Here is a 22,999-nt window from a genome sequence, read left to right on the forward strand (position 1 = left end):
CGCCAACCCCGCGGGAAGAAGCGAGCCAGGGGCTGGGCGGATCTGCAGGAGGACGGGGGTGAGCGCGGGCCGGGCGGGGAAGCTGCGGCAGGCGCCCTACAACACGCACGCAAGCACGCGGGGCTGCGGGAGCCCGGGAGCCGCCCCGCCAGCCCCGCCCCTCGCCCCGCCCCTCACCCCGCCCCTCGCGCCCCCGGCGGCCACTGATTGGCGGCTGCCCCGGCGCCGAGCCCCACTGGGCCTGCGCGCCGCTCGCCCAATGGCATCCGGCCTTGCTGGCGGAGGGCGGGGCCCGGGGCGCCGGCCAATGGGCAGCCGCGTTGTTGGCGGCCACGGCGGCGCAGCCCCCGGAGCGAGCGCAGCCACCACCGCCAGTGCGGCAGGAGGCGTGAGGAGCGGACGCGCGGCTCCGAGCGGGTAACGGCGCGGGCGGGCGGGCCGGGCCGGGCGGCGCGGGCGGGGCGGGCGGCGGGCTGGGGCCGCGCCCGGGGTCGGAGGCCGCGCCCGCCCGCCGGGCCGGGGCCGCGCTGAGGGGCGGCGCGTGCGGCCGCCGCGCGCCCTTTGTTCGCGCCGGGGGGCGCGCGGGGTGGCCGGGACCCCCGCCCGGGCCGCCCGCCGCCAAGGTGACCCGGCGGGGCCGGGGCCGCGGGGCCGGGGCGCGGCGACCCCCGGGCGTCCCCCGAGCGGCCGTGCGGGGGGCGCGCCCCCCCCGGGGGTCCGGGCCGCCCTCGGCGGGGTCCCGGGGTGCCGCGTGCACCCCCCCGCCCCCGCGGGGTCCCGGCGCACGTGTCCGGCCGGCCTGGGCGCGGGGACGGTTGGGCCGCGCGACCCACGGACGCCGCGCCGCGAGGACGTGACCTCGGGTGCCCCGGGAGGAGGACGGGGCGGCCGGAGACGCGCCGAGGCCGCGGTCAGCGCCCGCACCACGTGGCCCCGGCCCGGCTGCGGCCCCCGCCCCAAAACACGGGTTAAGACTGAGGGAGAGGGCGCGAGGCGGAGCGTTTTCGTGTTTGTCCCCGGCGTGGCTGGGCTCAGCCCTGGCGGCCTCTCTGTCCGCGAATTCCCGACTCTTGTTTCTTCTTCCCTTTTTAAAAACCGAATCATGTGTGAGTCGCACAGTTACAAAGTTACTGGGTCGCGTTGCCGCCGTGCAGTTACTCCAGCACGCTCCGTGCAGTTACTCCAGCGCGCTCGCGTCACGGGCGTCCACTTCCCGGCGTCCACTTCCCGCCGCCCGTGGCCCCCCTCCCCGGTGCCTGTCCTGTCCACCTGCCTGCCTCCAAGGCAGGAACTTTCTTCCTTTTTTTTCCCCCCCTCTAGGCTCTGGTTTGCAATACTGTTGCTAAAAGGAATCTCTTACAATTTTGTGTTTTCCTTTCTTTTGTCTGCAAGGGTAACGTGGTTTGAAGCTTTTTTTTATTTGTAAGCTCCCGTTTGACTTGCAGAAATTTCGCGGTGACCCTGTTATCTTTGTTTTGGAAGAATCGCCCAGGGCGGGAAGGTGCTTTAGCTGCCCAAAGACCAGTGGACCATCTGGAGCCTGCCATGCAGCTGGGCGCCTGAGGAGGAAGGATGGGGCTGCTCGGGCTGTTCTGAGCGGGGCTTCGGCCGAGAGTGTCAGATAAGGCCGGAAGTGGGGCAGGAAACTGGCCTTAGCTCACTTTACAGCTTGCTTCTTTTCTTTGTTTTTTCTTCTTTGCTTTGGGCCACACCAGGGGTACACAGAGCTGGCTCCGGGCTTGGGGGACCCTACGGGATGCCAGGACGGAACCGGGTCTGCCGTGTGCGGGGCAGGTGCCGGGCCCAGTGCCCTGTCTCCTCCCCTGCTCCTCTCTCGAGTAGATACTGCCGAAGCATGTCATGCCTTCGGAGACTCTGTTGTGGTCATACAGGTGCAGGGCGGAGGGACAGTGCCCAGGGAGCAGGGCTCTGGAGGAGTCGGCCTATCCCGTTGTTAGGCATGTCATCTTATTTTGAGGGGTTCCAGGAATCACACCTCTCTTGGTTCCAGGCCGTACGTTCTTGCTGTGAAAAACATTACACAGGATAACTTTGTGACCTGTGTCTTCCATCTTGACCATTGTGCAGCCGTAAATGTCCTCCTGCGGGGCTGGAGCGATAGCACAGCGGGGAGGGAGTTTGCCTTGCATGTGGCTGACCCGGGTTCGATTCCCAGCATCCCATATGGTCCCCCGAGCACCGCCAGGAGTAATTCCTGAGTGCAGAGCCAGGAGTAACCCCTGAGTATTGCTGGGTGTGACCCAAAAAAGGAAAAAAAAAGTCCTCCTGCGAGTCCAACTCTTGTAACTTAGGGTTTTAGTTTTTAATTTTGGGCTACACCTAGCAGTGCTCGGGGCTACCCCTGGCTCTTTGCTTGGGGGTTGCTTCTGGATGTGCTTGAGGGACCTGCGCATGGGACCAGGGCCTCCTGGCCCCCTTAGCGTGAGACCTGTTTTTAGAGCCCTGCCCCGCTGTTTAGGGAGTGCTTGGTGCAGAGCCTGCTGCTGCTTTCTGAGCTCCCGCCCTGGAGCCTGGGAGAGAGTTTGGAGCGTTTGCTACTGTTATTCCAAAAGCCTGTTCAGAAACAAATTTTGTGATTGAAGGCTGAGCTGTATCCTTCTGGTTTGGTTTGGGGCTCCCTGGGCCCTGCTGAGGCCCGACTCCTGGCTCTGCGTTCAGGGGGGGCGGGGGCGGGGGCTCGGGTGACCAGGGGCGCAGGGCTCGCACCCAGCCAGCCCTGTGCGAGACAAGCGCCTGGTGGCTGTGCTATCTCCCGCCCGGCCGCAGGGCTTTTATCTGCGTGGAACACTTGTGGGAATGTAGTCGCAAGCTAAAAGATTACTTTCTCCCAAGACGCTCTGCAGCATCCTTGGACGTCCGCTCTGTGCCACGCGTAGTTGTGGGCCCTGCGGTGTCCGCGCGGGAAGGAGCGGGCATGAGGCCTTGCGCTTCCCCCTTTGCTTGTGGGCCCCCGGAAAGGTGATGGGGTGCCTTTGAGAGAGAGCAGGAACTGCGCAGTGACAGGGCCTTTGAGTCTAGGCTTAGGAAAATGCTTCAGATGTTTGCCTCGTTCAGTCATATGCTAATGACTGCAGGGAAGGAAGTGGAGGGCCTCCTTGTCTGGGTAGAAGTCGTGTGGACGGGCAGTGTTTCTTCTGTCAGGTTCCTGGGCCGCTCTCTGGGGGTGGACAGAGCTTGGGAGTGAGCACCTGTCTGAAGAAACTGGGGGGCTGATGTGCGGGCGCTGCCCCCCCGTGGCAGGACTCCGTGGCCAGGGCTCCTGCCCACGAGCCTCAGCGGGAAAGCAGAGGTGTCCTCGGATTGTGTTGACGTGCCGGTGGGAAGCTTCCCGTGCTGCACGTCTGTGTATCTGTATGTCTGTACGTACGGTGTGTGTCTGTTGTTCTTTGGACCATAGTGCCCGGAGGCCACGCCTCTGCTCCGGAGAACCGTTGGCAGTGCCTGCATCGTGTCTCGGCAGTGTCCCTCAGATGACTCCAGCCTTTCTGTGGATACTGTTTTGTTTGGGGGCACAGCTGGTGGGGCTCAGGACTGGCTTCAGGCTCTGCCCGGGGATCACTCCGGGCGGGCTCTGGGTCGGCCACATGCAAGGCGAGCGCCTTCGCTGCTCTGCTGTCCCTCCAGCCCCTGCTCTGTACATTTTGTTAGTTTGGGGCTCAGGGATTACTCCTGGTTCTGCTCTCAGCAGTACCTGGCGGTACGGGGATCATCTGGCATGCCAAGGATTGAACCCGAGTTCCCCACAGTTCACCACGTGCAAGGCAGGCGCCCTCCGCCGTGACTGCATAGATGACGGGAGTGGAAGGGGGTGTTTAGCATCACTTTGATCTCGTAAGGCAAATGACTGAAATCAGATGGAGCATAATTTCAGGACTACCTGAGTTTAGGGCCCACATAACTCTTTTGATTGCTAAATGAAGGAGAACATTTAAATATTGGCAAGAACTTTTGTCATTGGCTTGTAAGCGTGTAGAGATGGTGCAGGGGCTGAGGCTCTATTCCGCCCTGCCGCCTTGTGCTGCCCTGCCCGCCCCTGCCCTGCCCACACCCCCAGGCTTGGGGGCTAAGCGTGGTCCTGGAGCAGCACCTTAGGTACCTGAGCACCAGCTGGGAGCCCCTCACCCCTGAATTTGCTGGTTGTTACCTTGAAGACACCTTTACTTAGCTGCTGCATACTGAGGTCACCAGAGTCACCCAGCGCTGTGATGGACAGAGATGAGATGCGGGGCAGCCCCGTGCTTCATACTCTGCCGGGGGTGCTGTCTGGGGGGCGGGGGGTAACCTAGATCCCTCCCAGGTTGGTGTGGTGTGGGCCCAAGCCGGGATGTAAGCTCTGGTGCTGCGGGGGCTCCAGTACCTGCCGTCTCCGCCCTGTCCGGGGTGTTGGCCTGTCCGCAGGCTGTGTGCCTGCAGCGGCCCCCCGGGGAGTGGGGGACTGGGAAGTCTGGGTTACGCTTAACTTCCATCACTCACCGAGGAGCTGGGACTCACGACAGATGATCCGTGGTGAAAATTGGGTTACCTGAAGGCTGAGAATATTCCCTTCTGAGACAGTTTGTTGTCTCAGAAGACACGGTAGGACCTTCAAAAGTGACCCGGTTTAGGGACCGGAGAGAGTACAGGCGGGAGGCCAGGTCTGATCTGGCACTCCATATGGCCCCTGAGCTCTGCAGGGTGGGACCCCAGAACAAAGCAGCCCCTTGCTGGGGCTGGGACGATCGCACAGCCCGTAAGGTGTCTGCTTTGCATGCGCCCAACCCGGGAGTGATCCCTGAGCTCAGAGCCAGGGTACTCCTGAGCACTGCCACTGTTAACCTGAAACCCCAAAAAATAAAAATAAAATTACAATCACTCTAATCACATTTAAATGTATACATGCAAAAGTTAAGATTTCTTAATTTTCAACCTATTTTTATTATTTTGGGGGTTTGGGATCACAGCCAGTGGTGCTCAGGGCTTGCTCCAGACTGCATGCGGGTGATCGTTCCTGGGAGGGTGCTTGCCTTTGACACAGCTGACCTGGCTTTGATGTCAGGCATCCCATAGGTCCCCTGAGCACTGCTGGGTGTGGCCCCCAGAACCCAAAATAAAATGGACTAGAGGCCAGAGAGGCAGTAAAGTGAGTAAGGCACTTGCCTTGTATGTGGCCGACCCGGGTGTAAGCCCCAGTACCCCGTATGGTCCCCTGAGCACTGCCCGGAGTTCCTGAGTATGGAGCCAGGGGTGAGTGTGCCCCAGCACCCCTCTCCCGAAAAAATCAAAAATAGAGTTCCAGTCCTGAGCTGGCAGGGGAGAGAGCGTGACCTCGAAGGAAGACTTCTCCTTCCCACTCCAGACGTGCTGCCCCGGGGACCCGCTGCAGGAGTTGTGGCAGTAGGGGCCTGTGTTCCCACTCTCCCTGAAGGGAGAAATAGAGTTATAGGAGAAAATTGGTTAACAATGGAGTACTTGCACCTGTGAGAACAAACTTGGGGGGCAGGTGGTAAGTGGGTTTAGCAATAGTGTTGCGAGGCATCCGGACATTTACTGACACTGGGATGGGGGCTTCCTGGGTCCAGCGTGGGAATTGGAAGGGGATTGGTTTGTTGAGCATCTGAGAGCTGCATGGGGAGGCTCGTGGGCGCCACCGACCCCAGCACAAAGCCAGGCGTGCCCTCAGCGCTGCGGGAGTCACCCTACGCCAGGGGGAACCAGGGCTTTGGCCCTGCCAGTCAGGCCGGCCCCGTCCAGGGCCCTCTGCTTTCCGGGGTCTCTGGGCTCTGCCTCACGGTGCCCTGCACCTGGAGCTGCAGGGTCGTGCATTTGTGGTTCTGACGGAGTAGGACAGAGCCGAGCACGGGGACTCAGGCTCGCCCTCGGCCGGCCCCGGGCTGCCCTGAGCACCACCAGCTGTGGGTTCAAAAAGAGTGAGATAGGCTAGTTGGCATCAGCATTCCTGTGCTGGTGGTTATTTTTCAGATCTGCAAGTTGTATTGCTCCATGTAACTTTTTCTCAGCGCAACGTAGTTTTCGTTGAAGGAACTTGCGGGCGGGAGAGTAGGTAGAAGGTCTTGGCAGCGGCGTGGGTCGCTGAATAGAAAGTGAGTTTCTGCCATAGCACAGGGACAGGGGGTTTCCCTGGCTCCATCCCCGGCATCCCATGTGGCCCCCGAGCACCGCCAGGAGAAATTCCTGAGCATCCCCGAGTGTGACCCTAAAAGCCAAGAGAAGTAAGTTCACAGTGATGGAATCTGACGCTCCAGGCTGTGTTTGTCACCAGGAGAGAGTGCAGAGGCGAAGGTGCTTTCTCTGGGCTGGACACGCCCCGTCGTTGCGGGGAAGGGGCTGTGGCCCACCCACCGCCCGTCTCAGCAGCGCTGGGAGACCCGATCCCGCTCCCCCGTGCGTTAGTGCCCGTGTTCGTGGGGCAGGCTGGAAGCCACGGCTGGCTTGGTTCCCTGCCTGGAGTGGCCACTCCGTGGAGCCGCCCTCCCTGCGTACCTGCGGGAGTGGCCACCCCGGCCCCACGGGGACTTCCTAGGTTCCGCACCAGGAGGCAGGCCGGCTGGCACCACTAGACACGGCCCAGAGCCAAAACAAGAGACGTGGGAACTACAGTGTGAGCCTCTGGGACAGCAGGACGGACCAGGCCCCGCCCGGCCCTCACCCCTCGCTTCCCCGCGGTGGGCTCGTGAGGAGTCATGCCCCAGCCTCTGAGGCCTCTTCTGCTTCGTTTTGTTGCCACACCCAGGAGTGCTCAGTGCTCGGGGATCACTATTGGCGAGGCTTGGGGGACCATATGGGGTGCCAGGGATCTTTTCTTTTCTTTTTTTTTTGCTTTTTGGGTCACACCCAGCAATGCACAGGGGTTACTCCTGGCTCTGCACTCAGGAATTAGCCCTGGCGGTGCTCAGGGGACCGTATGGGATTCTGGGACTCGAACCCGGGTCGGCTGCTTGCAAGGCAAATGCCCTCCCGCTGTGCTATTGCTCCAGTCCCGGATTTTATCTTTTCATTTAGTTTGGGGGTCGGTGCTGGGGATTTAACCCAGGTCTGCCACGTGCAAGGCAAGCGCCTGGCCGGCTGTGCTGATTCTGGCCCGTGAAGCATCTCCTTGGCCCTCAGCATTATTTTTCTTTCTTGTTTAGACTTATTTTGTTTTTCGCTCCTGCTTCCATACCACCAGTTCTTGTTTCGGGAATGTAGTTTAATGTGACTACTTTAGCATCAGGTTCTGAAGCAGCACGTGTCTGCAGTGCCGTTGAGTGCTCTTTGTCTCTGGGTGTGACGTGGGGCGTGTCAGTCACGGGAAGGCAGGCCCCTCGACCGTGTCCTCCCACGGGGGCATTTCTTCAGCAGGTCCGTGCTGCACCCGTGTGGTTGGACAGGGTGGAGCGTTGTCACGGCCTCCACCGAGGGTTCCCGGGGTGCTGGGGGACTGAGGCTCCTGCCCGTGGAGGCTGGAGTGGAGTGGCCGGTGTAGGGAGCGGCCGGGAAGCGTCATCGGAGATGTCGTGAAGAGTGTGCCGTGAAGAGTGTGCCGGGGAAGCCGGGCTGCCAGGGGAGCCTCCCGCTCAGTAACTGTGAGGAGTCCGTGGCACAGATCCTGAATGAGCACTGTGGGGCGGTGGGGGGGGCGGGTGCTGCTTGGCCCCATGTTTGTTTCCGAGTAACTGATGCCCCGTAAGAGAGAAGCTGACATTAGGCTAGGTTCTGTCCTAAGAGAGAAAACGGAATCTGACATTAGCAGACGCCCCTGGCTTCCTTCTCACAGTTCTGCTAAGTAATGCTCACTGTGCTCTCTCTCCCGTAGGAGCTAAAGGCCTTCAGATGGCAGATAACAGGTAAGCGGCGCCTTTGCCCGGGGCTCTGGCTGGTTTGGGCCACATCTGGCAGTGTCCGGGGGCCGCTCCTGGCAGTGCTCGGGAATCAGATGAGATGCTGGGGGTGGAGCCCAGGTCAGCACCGTGCAGGACAGATGTCCTCCCTGCTGTCCTGTCTCTGCCCTGTTTGCAGGTTCGAGGCTTTGCTCTGGGTGCTTTCCTGGTCTGAGAGGCAGAGTTCACTGACCAGTTTGTTGGCTCGCCCCACAGTGCTCGGGGCTATGTGCTCGGCTCCAGCAGCCACCTGTGACATGCTTCGGCCCCTTGCTGGGACGTTGGCCTTTCGCTCTGCTGGCGTGTCAGCCCCCGTCCACAGTAAGGTCCCGTGGGTGACTGCTCGTGGGCCAGTGGAGACACGGCAGCTGTGCGCTCAGTGCAGACCCACCCACTCGCACACGAGCTCCGGCTCTGGTGACAGGACGTGTCTCGGCGTCCCTGATGCTGCAGCTGTTTTGGTGAAGTGAAGTTGGTTTTCGAGACTGGTACCTTGCACAGCCACTGTGGGCCTGTGCCCAGTAGAGGGGAAAAAAATCTGAGGTCACACCCTGTCACTCCCTGAGTCTGTCTGACAGCCCTCCCAGGGGGCGCCTCTGAGCCCTCCGCCCTGCTTCAGTTTTTCAGATGCTGTTCCTTCGGATTCTGTGGAAGCTGCAAAAAATGCAAGTAATACAGGTCAGTGCCCCGCAGGTGAGAGGAGCTTGGAGAGTGTGTGCAGACGGGCCCTTGCTCTGGGACAGTGGCCACCCGAGGGAGGCCAGAGGGCAGTGGCAGGGATGCTTTGTTTCGGCAGCCTTGTGCGGGCAGATGCCCTCCCTGCCCGCCGTCCCCTGCCTGAGCCTTTCCTGTCCCCTGATCGTCCTGCGGCTGGGACCGCCGACCGGGGCTTGAACCCAGGGCAGCGTGTGCGAGGCCATTGCCCTACCTGCCGTCCTGTCGCTCCAGCCCCTTTGAGTCCTTTTGAGACACGTTAAAGAGCCGAGCTGACGGGGAGGCGGGCGCCTTGCTCCGCGCCAGCCCCTGAGCACTGCTGCTCTCTCTCTCCACAGAAAAGCTCACAGATCAGGTGATGCAGAACCCCCAGGTGCTGGCGGCGCTGCAGGAACGACTCGACACGGTCTCCCACACGCCTTCAAGCTACATTGAGACGTACGTATGCAAGGAGGAAGGGAGGGTGACGCGGGTGATTCCAACAGTGTGGGCAGGGCGCCATCCCGTGGCCGCTGGAGGACACTGCAGGCCGGGGCGGAAGCACCGCCACCTCCCGGCCGGAGGGAAGCCTGGCCGGGCTGGGTGCCCGTGGTAGCTGCTGTGGGAGGAGAGGGGCTGCTTCCTCCGTGAGGACGGTCCTGAGGTGGGGTGCAGTGCCCAGGAGAACCGCGAGGTTCAGGTGAGGGAGTGTCCGGCCTTCTGGCTATGAAACTGAGCATTCCCCGGAGGTGGGGTGGGGCCAGGCCTGTGGGACTCTGGGTTGGACGTGTGCTCTGTGTGCCTCTGGGGGCGTCTGGTCTCCCCCTGGCGCACCTTCCTGCTGTGGGGGCTTTACGGGGCACTTTCCCTGGCGTGGCCCTGGGTTTGATGAGCGCTGTGATCCCGGGCTCTCCCGGGGCTTTCTGCAGTTAAGTCGCAGTTAAGTCTAGGAACTGTCCTAGAGCCCTGCCGTGAGCTGGCCGGAAGGCGGCCTGTAGACCGTGCTGGCTGGCCAGGTCTGTGCTGGGTTAGCCTGGGGCCAAGGGTCTGGGGACAGATCGCAGGGTTTTCCTTTGCTGTTGGGTTTGGGCTTGGTGCCGGGGCTTACTCCTGACCCCACTTAGGGATGGCCCTGGCCGGGCTGGGGATCGAACCCAGTCTGTGGCGTGCAAGGCAGGTGCCTTCCCTGCTCTACTAGCTCCCTCGCCCTGAAACTGGTTTTCTTGTGATTTCTCAGTTAATTCTTAAGAACTCAAACTGGGGGGCTGGAGCGACAGCACAGCGGGGAGGGCGTTTGCCTTGCACGCGGCTGACCCAGGTTTGATTCCCAGCATCCCTTATGGTCCCCTGAGCACCGCCAGGAGTAATTCCTGAGTGCAGAGCCAGGAGTAACCAACCCCTGTGCATTGCCGGGTGTGACCCATAAAGCGAAAAAACCCTCAAACTGACTTTGAGGCAAGGCGGGGTGGGGTGATTTTGTTTGTTTTGGGTCTCAGCTCCTGGCTCTGCATTCAGGAATTACTGCTAGCAGTCCTTGGGGACCACATGGGGTGCCGGGATCCAACCTGGGCTGGTTGTGTGCAAGGCAAATGTCCTACCCGCTGTACTTCACTTCAGCCCCGTGATTTTTCAAATTCGTTGATTAAGAACCAGTAGGAATGTTTCGCACTGGGGAGTGCTCCCGTGCCCTCCCTTCCTGCTCCTTCACGGACCACCCCCCCCCCCCAGCACTCTCAGCTCACGCTTCCAGTTTGTCCCTTAGGCGGGATTTTGTTGGGGTTGTGGTCACACCTAGTGGTGTGTTGCGGAGAAGGCCCCCAGGGTTCTTGTTTGCTGGAAGAAGGCTGTCACCGGGCCTGGAGAGGTCCCTACAGGGCTGAACACAGGCTCTGCTGGGCCCCGTGACACGTGCGGCCAGTCAGTAGCTTGTTTATCCTTAGCCTTCTCCCACCTGGAGGGGCCGCTCCTGGCACCTCATACAGCCCGGCCGTGGTGAGCCTGGCGCTTACCTGGGCCACGCAGGTCTACGTTCTTTTAGCTGTTTTGTGACCTTAAATCCCCTTCACTTGTGTTTCTCATGCCTCACCTGTCTAGATTTCCCTGCCCTTTGTTAACCCCTTTGTTCTGGTGTTTCTGCCTCTAGTGGTGGCTTTTTGTTTTGTTTTTGTTGTTGTTATTTGCTTTTTGGGTCACACCCAGTGATGCTCAGGGGTTACTCCTGGTTTTGCACTCAGGAATTACTCCTGGCAGTGCTTGGAACCATATGGGATGCCGGGGATCGAACCCGGGTCGGCCGCATGCAAGGCAAACGCCCTACCCGCTGTGCTATCGCTCCGGCCCCTCTAGTGGTGTTGAGAAGTTTTTTCATAGCTAGGTTGTATGTTTGACGTGAACTTGAATTTATTTAGTAGAGTTTGTGGGGCTTCTCGTTGTATTTGGAGAATTAACTTGAACAAAGATAAAAGTGGGGACTGGGCAGGTAGTTGTGTGGTAAGACACTTGCCTTGCACACAGCTGACATAGCTTCCTTCCCCAGCTCCGCCTACAGTCCCCTGAGTCCGCCATGAGGAAGCCCGGAGCACTGCCAGATGTGGCCCCCAAAATTAAGTATGAAACACTTTACTTTCCAGGCATACGGATAGTTTGTTTGTGTTTTCCTCTCAGTTTACCTAAAGCGGTAAAAAGAAGAATCAATGCATTGAAGCAACTTCAGGTCAAATGTGCTCATATAGAAGCCAAGTTCTACGAGGAAGTTCACGACTTGGAAAGGAAGTACGCGGCTTTGTACCAGCCTCTCTTCGACAAGGTGGGGAGTTACCTGTGTCACGCTCAGACTCACCCGGCGAATTGTTGAGCCTTGTTCATTTTCTTGTCTGGCTTTCGGTCACAGCTGGCTGTGCTCAGCGCTTGGGTCTTCCTAGGGTTCACGCTTAGGCTCGGGCGCCACCTGGGATGCGGGGATCAAACCCTGGTCTGCCTGACGGGCAAGCGCCCTCCCCGCGGTATTAGCGCTCAGGCTCCCGGAGTCTCACTCCTTGAGCCCTGACGTGAAAGGGCTTGTAGTCCGGTTGTCGCCCATGTTACTTACAAGCGTCTCTCTGCGTCTCTGTCACTTAGAGAAGGGAATTCATCACCGGGGACGTGGAGCCCACGGACGCCGAGTCGGAGTGGCACAGTGAGAATGAAGAGGAGGACAAGCTGGCTGTGAGTGGCCCTCGGGTGGGTGCGGGGCGGCTCCGGTCTCTGTTCAGTGGGCCGCGGGGTCAGGCTCGAACCTGGGTCTCCACGTGCCAGGCCTTGGCAACGGCCCGGAGAGCTGCTCCTGGCCTGTGACGGGCGGGTCGCGCCTCCCAAGGCATGCCGGCCCCTTTCCCTGCACGAGCACACTGTGGCGGCGTCCTGTCCTGCCTGGCCTTGGCACCGTGGGCGCGCCCTGGCCTCGGTGCCGGTTCAGAGGGAAGGCTGCTGCCTGCGGGGGTGGTTGGGTGCCCTGTGGGCCCGACTCCTTCCTCTTTGTCTCTAAGGGAGATGTGAAGGACAAGGTCGTCATAGCGGAGAAGGAAGTGGCGGCCGAGGAGCCCAACCCCAGGGGCATCCCGGAGTTCTGGTTCACCATCTTCAGAAACGTGGACATGCTCAGCGAGTTGGTGCAGGTGAGCCGGGCGCCGGCAGGGCCTGTCTGGGAGCCGCACCCAGCGGGTGTCAGGGATCAGGCCCCGGCCACGTGCCCGGCCAACACCCCACCACTGTACTGTCACTGCGGCCCCAGGCGTGTCTTTCGGGGGCACCCAGGGCACACTTCGGCTGTACTTGCGGGGGTCATTCCTGCCGCTGCCCCGGGAACCATATGAGGTGCAGGGGATCAAACCCGGCCTGGCCTTGTGCAAGGCAAGAGCCCTGCCCGCGGGCTCTCGCCAGAGGCCTCATTCCTCAGCTCTGGCCGGCAGCCCGAGCGCGAGCCCCAGCCACCGCCGGGCACCGTAGTTGGAGTCACATCCTAGAACGTTTGCCGCCTCTCCCGGAAAGCCTGCCGGGTAGATTCAGGGCCCTTCCAGCCGCCCCACCTTCTGCCATGCGAGCAGGGTGCCGGGCTGCGGACCTCTGCACACGTGCCCCCGCCCCGTCGCAGCCTCCCCGCGGGGTTCTGTTGTGTGGCCCTGGTGGCTGCACGGTGCTGAGTTCCCGTGAAGGCTGTAGCAAGCAGAGGGTGGCCGTTCTTTCTCTACTTGTCATGGCTTTTAGGTTTTCTGTAATAAAGTAATCTCATAAAAGATAGCAGATTTTCCTTTCCTACACTGAGTTAGGGTAGAAGTTTCTGGAATTCAAAAATAAGCCTTGCCCAAAGTCTCATTGACTGTCAGCATTTTTGTCCCTTGCACTTTCCGTAAACACTGTGGTTTGCAAAGCTGCTCCTGATGATTTGTTGCAGCATTCAGTACTCCAACACCAACCCCAGCACCATTAGCTCTGATTTTCCCAACCACCCTCAAGCCTGTCCCCTTAGCAGGCCCTCAGTAATTTATTTTATATTGCTTGTTATAAATAATTTGCTAAAAAAAATAGAGGGCTGGAGAGATAGCACAGCGGGTAGGGCGTTTGCCTTGCACGAGGCTGACCCGGGTTCAAATCCCAGCATCCCATATGGTCCCCTGAGCACCGCCAGGAGTAATTCCTGAGTGCAGAGCCAGGAGTAATAACCCCTGTGCATCGCCGGGTGTGACCCAAAAAGCAAAAAAAAAAAAAAAAAGTCAGAAATGTTTTCCTGGGAGAAAGTGAGTGAGTATCGCTGTTGCTCTCCGTGTGGGAGGTCAGGAGGCGCCGCCAGCCGGGCCTGCTGTGTGTGTAGCCGGGGGGACTGGTGGCCCCGTGCCGCACACCCCACCCCACCCGGCGCTGCTCCTGGTCTTGCTGTTGGAGGGTTCGAGACTTCACTCTGGAAGTGCAGAATTTTTAACTGGGTGGCAGCTTCGGGGCATGTGTGTGACTGCCGGGGCTTCTGGGTGGACAGGGAGGTGGGGGAGGAGGCCCCGGCGACTCCCCGGGAGCCTGATCAGTCCCTCATAGCCCCCTCGCGCCTGAGCAGGAACGGCTGTGACCGTGGAGCGTCTCGCCGGCATTCCCACTGCTCACGCCGAGACCTGCTCCGCGCCTGGCACAGTGTGGGGCCCTCGGCCGGGAGACGGCGCCCCCAAGTTGGCACATTTTTACGATTTCGTCCCTGGTGGTCTGGGGCTTGGGCATTGCTCAGCCCCCGCCAGACTGGAGGGTCGCGTGAAGGCCCCCCACGATACTGGGGTGGGCAGGGCCTCTCCTGCCGCGCTGGGGGTCCCTCCCCACGTGAGAGAGTGAGGGTGGAGTGGGCCAGAGCCAGGGCACAGCGGGCACGGCCCGCCGGGCGTGTGGGTCAGCCCGAGGGGCCGCTTGCCCAGGGCCCGCGGGCTCAGCCGCACTGGCCTGGGGAAGCCCCGCTGGCTGGGAAGTCAGGCCGCGGCCCCAGCCCTGGGGCAGAGGGACCCCAGGAACCCAGCCGGGCTGCTCCAGATCTCCGACGAGCCGTGCGCTGGTCAGGCGCCGTCACGGACCAGGCTGCAGTGGCCGTTGTCTGTCAGGGCCTCACGGCCACGTGAGCGGGGTTCAGGCCGGCCTGCAAGGCTGCCCCGCTGAGACTTCCTGCACAGCGGCCGTGCCCGAGACCCTCCTCGTCTCCCGACAGGAGTACGACGAGCCCATCCTGAAGCACCTGCAGGACATCAAGGTCAAGTTCTCCGACCCCGGGCAGCCCATGGTGAGTCCGGGCAGAGCAGCGGGCACCGAGGGTGCTGCCGGGGGGCACGGGGGCCGGGAAGTTAGTGCGGTCAGCAAGCCTGGGCACCTGGCGACTCGCCGCTCCTCCCTCACGCCCAGCACTGTTCGTGACCTGCAGTCTGCCGTGGCGCGCGGGTTCCATTCCAGTGCGACAGCAAGTCCAGGGGCCCGAGTCTGACTGACCCATTCGGGCTCTCGGGCTGAGGCCTTGGGGACAGCTCTGGGGGCGCAGCGGGCGGGCGGGGGCGGCCCCCGGCACTGCGGGAGGTGTGGGCATGGCGTGTGCTCGGGGCTCGCCCCCCCTCCCCCCTTGTCCCAGCGGGGTGCCCTTGGGCCTTCTGGAGAATCTGGGCGTGTCCCGGGCCCTTTCTCTGGAGTCCCTGCTCTCCGCTCACCTCTTCTCCTGGGCTGGGGGCTGCAGCGTCGGGGGCTCCCCAGTCTCGCCCTGAGTGAAAGTGCAAGCCCTGGTGTCTGCGCCCCGCCCGTCCCGGTCACCGCTGGCCATGGTCAGGGTCAGCCCAGCACTCATTCCCGCCCGCTCCCCGCCGCAGGCCCCTTGCTGATGGTCTCGCCCGGTACCGCAGGGTGTCTGGGTGTCTCTGGGCCCGCAGAGGTCTCGGCACTGCGGGAAACGCTCTGTTGGTCTGAGTGAGGGCGGGGGAGAAAGAAGGCGCCTGGACGGAGGAGAGGGTGGGGGGCCACGGGGGTCGGTCCCCGCGCCCGTCTCCCCAGTGCTGCTCTTGCTAAGGGCAGGGACACGTGGCTGGGTCCTGCTGCTGACCCTTCTGGGAACAGGCTGGCCCAGTGGCCCTCCTCACCGCCTCTGCCCGCTCTCTGCGGCCTTTCCCCTGGGACGTGCCCCCCTGGGGGCTCTGTCCCCGCTCTCCAAGGCTCTTCCTGTGGCGCTGGGGAGCACGGCCAGGGAACTCGTCCCTGCGTCTGTCCGCGCGTGGACGGGCAGAGCTGGCGCTTGGGGCCCGTAGCGCTGTCATGTGCTCCCGTACACAGCCCCACAGGGTGCCACCTGCCCAAGGCCCCGGCAGCGCTCCTGGTTCGTGCGTGTGCCAGGAAGGGCACACTCTATTCTTAGCTTTTGCTGTTCACAATTGTGCGTGACTCTCGGTTGCCCGTTTGGTCTGGAGACTCTGCTTCGTAGGTGCTCTTGGTCCCCTTTCCTGCCCTATGTTCGGGGGGTGGTGAAGGGCGGGGTTGGCCTGCCCCTGCCCTCCTCCTCCTCCCTTGCCGGCAGGCGGGGCTCCCAGTGGCGATGCGGCCTGCGTTGGCGCGGAGAGCAGAGCGGTTCCCGGGGTTCGTGAAGTCCTGGCCGCTCCCCGGCGGTCCGGCTGTGTCCTCATGGATGTTAGTGGTGCTCACCCCGAGTCTTGTCTTCAGTCTTTCGTGTTAGAGTTCCACTTCGAGCCCAACGACTACTTTACCAACCCAGTCCTGACGAAGACGTACAAGATGAAGTCGGAGCCGGATAAGACCGACCCCTTTTCCTTTGAAGGCCCCGAAATAGTTGACTGTGACGGGTAAGGATGTGCCGTTCCAACGCCTTGTGCTGAGTCTAAGCAGGGAACAACCTTAAGACCACTCGCGAGGTAGAAATCAGGTTAAGAAGTGAAAGTCTGCCCCGCTGAAGCCCGCTAGAGAAGGGGCGAGGGACATTGTTTCCTGTGCTGGCGTTCGCCCGTGCTGGGAAACCCTCACGGCCACCCGGACGAGGGGGCCCGGCCTGGCCCCAAGCGGAGCAGCCTGACGGCCGTCATGGGCGTTCCTGTGACTGTGGCCTCGGGGCCTGGCGCGGCTCTGCGGCCGGGACGGCCTGCGGGCTGGGACCCGCGCCCCTGGCTGATGGGAGTTGTTTTCCGTCCTCACTGTCCTCCCCGAGCCCTCAGGGAGGCGCGTGCCGACGTGCCGAGCGCTCCGCCTCTCCCAGGCTGGGCCCCTGGGATTCGCCTGGTGTCCGGGCCCAGAAAGCAGGCCCTGCTCCCGGCCCACGGGGCCCACAGCCTGGGAGTGGCCACACTCTGCTCCCCGGAGGTCCTGGGCGTGCGGGTGGTGGCTGTGGGCGCGCAGGTGACCAGCTCGTGACCATCCTGTGCTGGGTCTCAGGAGGCAACGGCCGTGGGTGGCTTCACAGACACCCTGGGGCCTTCCGCGGGCCGAGTCCCTGTGGTGACGCTGGCTGCCGCCCGCAGGTGCACCATCGACTGGAAGAAGGGCAAGAACGTCACTGTGAAGACCATCAAGAAGAAGCAGAAGCACAAGGGCCGGGGCACGGTCCGCACCATCACCAAGCAGGTGCCCAACGACTCCTTCTTCAACTTCTTCAGCCCGCTCAAAGGTGCGTGTGTGCCTGTCCCTCCAGCCCCCGCCGCAGCTCTGCCCGCCCTGCCCTGCCCTGCCCTGCCCTGCCCTGCCCTGCCCTGCCCGCCCCTCCTGCCCCGTCCTTGGGTTCTGGTGTGTCTGGAGTCTCGCTGACAGCTGGGCCCACCTAGCTTTGTGGGGGCAGGATCCTGAGTTGAAACTTCATTGTTTTGGTTGGGTTGTTGTGGTTTTTTTTTTTTTGGGGGGGGGTCACACCTGGCAATGCACAGGGGTTACTCCTGGCTCTGCACTCAGGAATCATCCCTGGCAGTGCTCAGAGGACCATATGGGATGCTGAGAATCGAACCCAGGTTGGCCACATGCAAGGCAAATGCCCTCCCCCCTGTGCTATTGCTCCAGCCCTTTTTTTTTTTTTTAATTTTTTTTAAGGGAAAAAAAAACATTTTATTTAGTCGCTTCCTTTTGTTCTTCAGTTGTGAAACAAGGATGAGTTTAGAATTAGTGATGACAGTTTTGCAGAGTAAATTACCCAGAAGTCGTCTTTTCCCTTTGTGGTGTTGTTTTGGGGCCACCCCCATCAGTTCAGTTCTGGGGTCCGTCTGGAGCCGACTCCGTTCGACCACTGGGTTTTGTAAGGCCTCTGATGGTCAGTAGGTTAATTTGTGGGAAACTTTGCTTTTTTTCTTTTCTTTTGTTTGTGTGGGGGGGTCACACCTGGCAGTGCTCCGAGCTCACTCCTGGTGGACGGACCAAGGTCAGCTGCACGCTGGGAGAGCTCTCGGCTGCCACAGTGGCCCAGCAGGCCGGGCACTCGCCTTGCACGCAGCTGACCCCGGTTGGACCCCCTCGTACGGTCCCGGAGCGCACAGCCAGGAGTAAGCCCTGGGTCCCGCCAGCGTGGCCCAAGAAACCAGTGGAACAAAAATCCTGAATCCTGGGATTTGAGCAGTAGGGCTTCAGGGGCCTGGGCTGAGAGGCGGCTGGCTGGGGCCTGGTGGTGGGAAGGGAAGCGGGTCCGGCGGGCCCGGCTCTGGCAGCCCAGAGGCAGTGGCTTCCCCAAGTGGCTGGGTGCCGGCCTGCCTCGCCCGCGGGGCTCATCCTGGGGGCCGCCCCGGCCTCTCCTGGCCCCGCGGTTCGCATCAGGCTCACGTTCATTCCTGTGGTTCCTTGAAAGCCGCCTGCCCTGCATGGCTGTCACCAGCAGCCACTGGCCTGAGCCTGCCCCCAGGGGGAGGGGAGGGCAAGAGACGGTGACCTTCGCCCCAGAAGGGATTGCGGACAGGAAGGCCGGGTCAGCTGAGGCCCGGGGTGTGAAGGGCCGCAGGCCACCGCCGCCTGTCCACGAGCACTGTCCCCTGTGTCCCCTTTCTCTGACACGCTGAGCGCGGCAGGGCCGGCTGTGCGCTAACCACTCTCCTTTCTTCTCTTGCAGCCTCTGGGGATGGAGAGTCACTGGTAAGACTGTGTCCTTGGACCCGCTTCCCTGCGTGGCTGCGGCCGGGAAGCAGAGGGCTCCCTGGGGCTTTGGGGAGGCGGGGGTGCCGGGCTCGTGCCGGGCTCACCGGCTGTGTCCGCAGGACGAGGACTCTGAGTTCACGCTGGCCTCGGACTTCGAGATCGGCCACTTCTTCCGCGAGCGGATCGTGCCCCGTGCCGTGCTCTACTTCACGGGGGAGGCCATCGAGGACGACGACAACGTACGTACCCGAGCGCGCCCAGGGCCGTGGGGGGTCACCCTGCACTCTGGCCCGGCCGCTTGCTTGGTTTGGGGGCCACCCCAGGCAGAGGTCAGCGCTCCGATCAGCTGAGACGACCTTGCCCGCGTGGGCAGCTCCGTGATGCCGGGTGTGGGCCTGTCTGGAGACGGGCTGCCCCTTCTGTCACGTTGGTGCCCGTGGTGGCTTGGGCGTGACGCCTCTCCACCCTGCCGCTCACGCTCAGAACTAGGCCCAGCCGCCCGAGAGGGGACATCGTGGCCGGGCGTGTCTCGGGGTTCGCGTCTCTGGAGAGCTGCTTGTGCCCGCAGCTCTGTGCCGGGCGAGGCGGGGGTCGGGGCGGGTGCTGCAGGCATAGCCTCGTGGGCTGACCACGCCCCTCCCAGGCCATAGGACCGGCCCTGGTAGGGGTGGAGCTGGCGGGGAGCTGGGGCCTGCTGGGGGCCGGCTGTGGCCGCAGCTCCGCCTGTCTGGGAGCTGGGCGCTGCAGCCAAGCGCGGTGCCTGTCTGCACCCTGCGGTGCACGGGGCCGCCCCAGCTCTGTGCTTAGGGGTCACGCGTGGTGGGCCGCTTGCAAGGCAAGTTCCCCGGTTCCTAAGGGCGCCTCGTCTGCTCTGGGCCAGGCCTGGTGCTGGGACTCTGTCTCGCACACCCAACGCAGCGGCTGGCCGTCGGGCCCTTCCCAGGCAGGGGCAGCCAACCGTGTCCATCCCGTGCCCTTCCCTCGACTGTGCATGTTGTCCAGGCCTGGCGGCAGTGCGGCAGCTGGGCCGGCTGCAGAGACCCAGTGGACAGGGCGGGCCTGGCAGCCTTCCTCCCGGGTGCCGCGGGCGGGTCTGGGCCTGTGCCTGTCCGAGCCTGACCGCAGTCTTCTCTTTGCAGTTTGAAGAAGGTGAGGAAGGAGAAGAGGAGGTAAGCGGCTTCCCGGGGCTGTCGGCTTTCCCCCGGGTGGGCGGGGTGGGCTCTGCCCTTGTTGCCGTGGAGACGGGAGAGGAGCTCTGTTGCCTCTCCCTGGCCTGGGAGTGGGCCAGGGTCCGAGCTGCGAGCAGGGCGAGTGCCACCCCCCTCACGCACCCTGTAGTGGTGTGGTGGTCGCCAGACTGTTGGGACTTTTGGTTTGGGGGCCAGCAGTGTTCAGGATGGGGGGACCATGCTCCTTGAGCTGCCTGTCCAGGCCTGAGTGTCCAGTTCTGACCTATGACTCTTACTATGATGGATCCTCAAAAATAGCAAGACACACTTTTTCAGTGTTCTGCCGTTTGAGGGTTTCTCTGAGATCAGAGAGCCAGGAGTTACCAAGGGTCCGGGTGACCCAGCCAGGGTGGGTGGCAGGGATGAGGCTCCCGAGGCCCTCCTCATTCACTGGCCAGTGCCCCCGGGGACCCCAGCTCCACACTCAGCTAGTTCTCCTGCTCGCAGGAATTGGAAGGTGATGAGGAGGGAGAAGAGGAGGAGGACACGGAGGTGAACCCCAAGGTAAGTATTTGGGGTACAGACACTCCGGGTGCCCGTGTGGAACGTGGGCTGACGGAACTTGCAGGTGGAGAGCGGTGAGCCTGGCTCCCGTTGGAGGCCTTGCCGCTCCTGTTCTGGACTCCCCTGCAGTGCTCACCCTGGGCCAAGCTGCTCTCTGTTGGCACTGGGCCGGGGTGGGGGCCGCCCCCCCTCCCCGTGAGGCTGGAGTGAGCACATGTATTCCCGGTGGCCTGTGTCCCCCCCTTTGCAGCTTGGTGTCTGGGGGCTGTGGAGGTGTGGCCTACTCCAGACCCCACCCCCGCCCCACATGCCCTGCGCTGCTCTCGCTTGCCTTGGGCACGGGCGCAGCTGGTCTGTGTCCGGCTGAGGGGCCACTGCGTTGTTCAGGCCCCTCAGCAAAGCCCCTTACCCAGGCTTGCACCTGGGGCAGGTGTCCCCTCTAGTCCCCTGCCTGTCTCCCTGAGGGCCCCCCACGCCAGTTCCTACTGGGGCTGGCCCCGGCACCCCTCAGGGTCCCCGAGCACCCACGGTGTGCCCCCCAAACCGCCCCAAGACTGTCCTGTCGCACGCCCCGTGCCCGCCCCAGTCTCTGCCTGTGGCTTCTGGACACGGCGTGGGCGCGGGCGCGTGGTGCAGGGCCGGTGCCATCCTTCTCTCAGGCTTCCCCGTGTGCTGCGCCACGCCCAGGGTGTCGGGATACTCCTCCTGCGCCTCCCGGTACCCTTGCTCTGCCCGCCCTGCACGCCCATTACCCGCCTCTGTCTTCACCCTGGGCCTGCAGGGAAGGGGCTCGAGTGCCCGCCAGGAGTGAGCTGTGCCACGCGCCGGCTCCACGTTCTGGTGTGTCTGCAGCACACGGCGCTGGCACCTCCCACCCGAGGCCCCTGTGCGCTGAGCCGGGCGTCAGCTCTGCTCTCACTGTGTCCTGGGGGCTGCTGGCGCGAGCGGGACGTCCGGCGGCCTCTGACGGTGGTGTGTGCGTGTGTCGTTGCAGAAGGAGCCCAGCCAGCCCTCGGAGTGCAAGCAGCAGTGAGCCGCCGCAGCCTGGGCACGCCGGCCGGCGAGCCTCGTTGTCAAGTGCATGGTTTTCCTCTCACTTTCCTTTCTCTTGGTTATTTTGCTTAACCTGTACAGTGACGGCTTCAATGCATTTCAGAAACAGGAGGTGGAGCGCAGCCCGCTCCGGCCAGCTCGGCGGACCCTCCCCGGCCCGGCCCCTGCCCCGGGGCCCATAGACCTGTGGGAGTAGCCGTGGGCGTGCACGGCCCTGACCTGCCCGTGGACTCGAGCCGCCTCCGCCGGGAGGTGTGCCCCGTGCCCAGCGTGGCGCGGGTCTCCTGGCCCTGTCCCGGGGCGAGGCTCCTCGTATTTATTTATCGCTTCCTGCTTGTGCGGGCTCGGGCCGCATCGGGTTAGTCCTGCCAGGACCGGGAGCCTCTGGCTGTGAAGACGGGACCGGGGGCGTGTGGCTGGGTCGGACCCCTGTGCGTGCGCGTCCCGTGTCTGGGCGGGACGCTGAGGCTGCCTGGCTCACCCATTTGTAACTGAGACCGTGTTTCCATTTGTACAGAATAGTTAGAATATTCTATTAAAGTTGTGGACCGTGAGCGGCGCCTGGTCTCTCGCTGGGGGGCTGGGCCCTGCCTGCCCGTGCGGGGTCTCCCAGCCCTCGCCCGGTTCTCAGGGGAAGGGCCTGCTCTGGGCTGCAGTGCTCGAGCCCAGCCCCGTGCCACCTTCCCACCTGGTCCTGGTCAGTGTGGGGCGCACCCCGGGGGGCTCGGGAGTGAGCTTCACTCTGCTCAGGGCAGTGCCCGCAGGCGCCCAGGCCCAGGGGCCCTCAGGAAGCTGCTTTGGCCTGGCCCTGCACTGCGGACGCTGCCCCTTCTGTTCCGTTCCGGGGGGGGGGGGGGGGCTGTGCCCAGGGTTGCTCAGGGCTTAGTTCTGGGTCTGGGGTCCACTCCCAGCAGGCCCTGGGGGACCCGTTGAAAGACCCACTGGGCGGCCAGCATGCTCCCTGCAGCTGGGGCTCCCCTTCCTGTTGGAGAGTTCCCCCCCCCCAGGGAGGGAAGCCTGGCCGGGGGGGGGGGGGGGGTGGGCTGGCCCCGCCCACCCTGCCCCAGAGGCCTTTGCTGTGAGCAGAGCCAGGGAGGTGTAATTGGCAGGAAGTGGGTGGGCGGGGGCCTGGGAAGCTTGCCACTGGGGAGTCACCTTCAGGGCTCCGTGGGAGTGTGGGAACCTGGCCTGCCTGTCTGGGGACTGCCCCAGCGCTGCGGGGGCAGGACTCCTGCTTTCTCTGAGCCCCAGTGCTCGCCCTGTCCTCCCCCGGCCTCTCTCCAGGCCTTTCAAGGGCTCTGGGAACGCTCGGCCCGCCCGGGCTCAGGCTCACTCCTGGGGGGCCGTATATGGTGCCGGGGAGGGAGCCAGCCGGGCTGCAAGCAAGGCAGCTGCTCTCGGACCCCAGAGAGTGCGCTGAGTTCCCCAAAGCCAGCCCAGGTTGGGACACCACACACACACACACACACACACACACACACCACCAGCTGCCCTACACACACACACACCCCCTCCAGCTGCCCTACACACACACACACACACACACACACACACACACACACACACCACCAGCTGCTCTACACACACACACACCCCCTCCAGCTGCCCTACACACACACACACACACACACACACACACACCACCAGCTGCTCTACACACACACACACCCCCTCCAGCTGCCCTACACACACACCTTACCAGCTGCAGGCCCCTCCTGGCCCCCAGCACATCAGAGCCAGGCAGGTGGGGAGACCCAGCTGAGGGGGTCCCAAGCCAGGGGCTGCAGTGGGACCAGAACCCTCCTGGGCCGTCCAGCACCCACGTGGCGGGTGAGTCCATCCTGCCCTTAGCAGGGCTGTGCCGTCACCGCCAGGGGGTGCAGCTCGCAGGGGCCCTGGGGCCGCGCAGCCACAGTGGCCCTGGACTTGGGACGGGCCTGCCCGAAAACGAAGCTTCCTTTCTCCAGAGCCCGCCAGGCCCTCCCTGGCCAGCGCCAGGAGCAGACATGTGGCTCGGGGCACTGAGCCGCCATGGCTCCCGTGTCCCCA

At 63.0% G+C, this 22,999-nt stretch overlaps 1 protein-coding gene and 1 non-coding gene across 2 annotated transcripts; both read left to right on the forward strand.

Moving 5' to 3' along the window:
* The first annotated feature begins 298 nt into the window (after positions 1–298).
* On the forward strand, positions 299–21,504 carry NAP1L4 (nucleosome assembly protein 1 like 4). Its single transcript, XM_055143014.1, has 15 exons — positions 299–417; positions 7,814–7,844; positions 8,497–8,555; positions 8,930–9,029; positions 11,235–11,376; positions 11,688–11,774; positions 12,095–12,223; positions 14,284–14,355; positions 15,768–15,907; positions 16,577–16,722; positions 18,139–18,161; positions 18,284–18,403; positions 19,304–19,333; positions 19,841–19,897; positions 20,892–21,504. The coding sequence occupies exons 2-15, from the start codon at positions 7,831–7,833 to the stop codon at positions 20,928–20,930; spliced, it is 1,158 nt and encodes a 385-aa protein (XP_054998989.1). The 5' UTR covers positions 299–417; positions 7,814–7,830; the 3' UTR covers positions 20,931–21,504.
* On the forward strand, positions 14,472–14,595 carry LOC129406357 (small nucleolar RNA SNORA54). Its single transcript, XR_008630962.1, has one exon. It is a non-coding gene; the product is annotated as a small nucleolar RNA SNORA54 (small nucleolar RNA).
* Positions 21,505–22,999: the final 1,495 nt, after the last annotated feature.

The sequence above is a fragment of the Sorex araneus genome, chromosome 6, assembly GCF_027595985.1.
Source record: "Sorex araneus isolate mSorAra2 chromosome 6, mSorAra2.pri, whole genome shotgun sequence".
Lineage (NCBI taxonomy): Eukaryota > Metazoa > Chordata > Mammalia > Eulipotyphla > Soricidae > Sorex > Sorex araneus.

What these genes read in the sequence shown, in the direction of transcription:
- NAP1L4 (XM_055143014.1), top strand. An exon ending in TGCTCAGCGAGTTGGTGCAG is followed by an intron (nt 12,224 to 14,283) that starts GTGAGCCGGGCG and finishes GTCTCCCGACAG; the next exon opens with GAGTACGACGAGCCCATCCT. An exon ending in CCATCGAGGACGACGACAAC is followed by an intron (nt 18,404 to 19,303) that starts GTACGTACCCGA and finishes TTCTCTTTGCAG; the next exon opens with TTTGAAGAAGGTGAGGAAGG.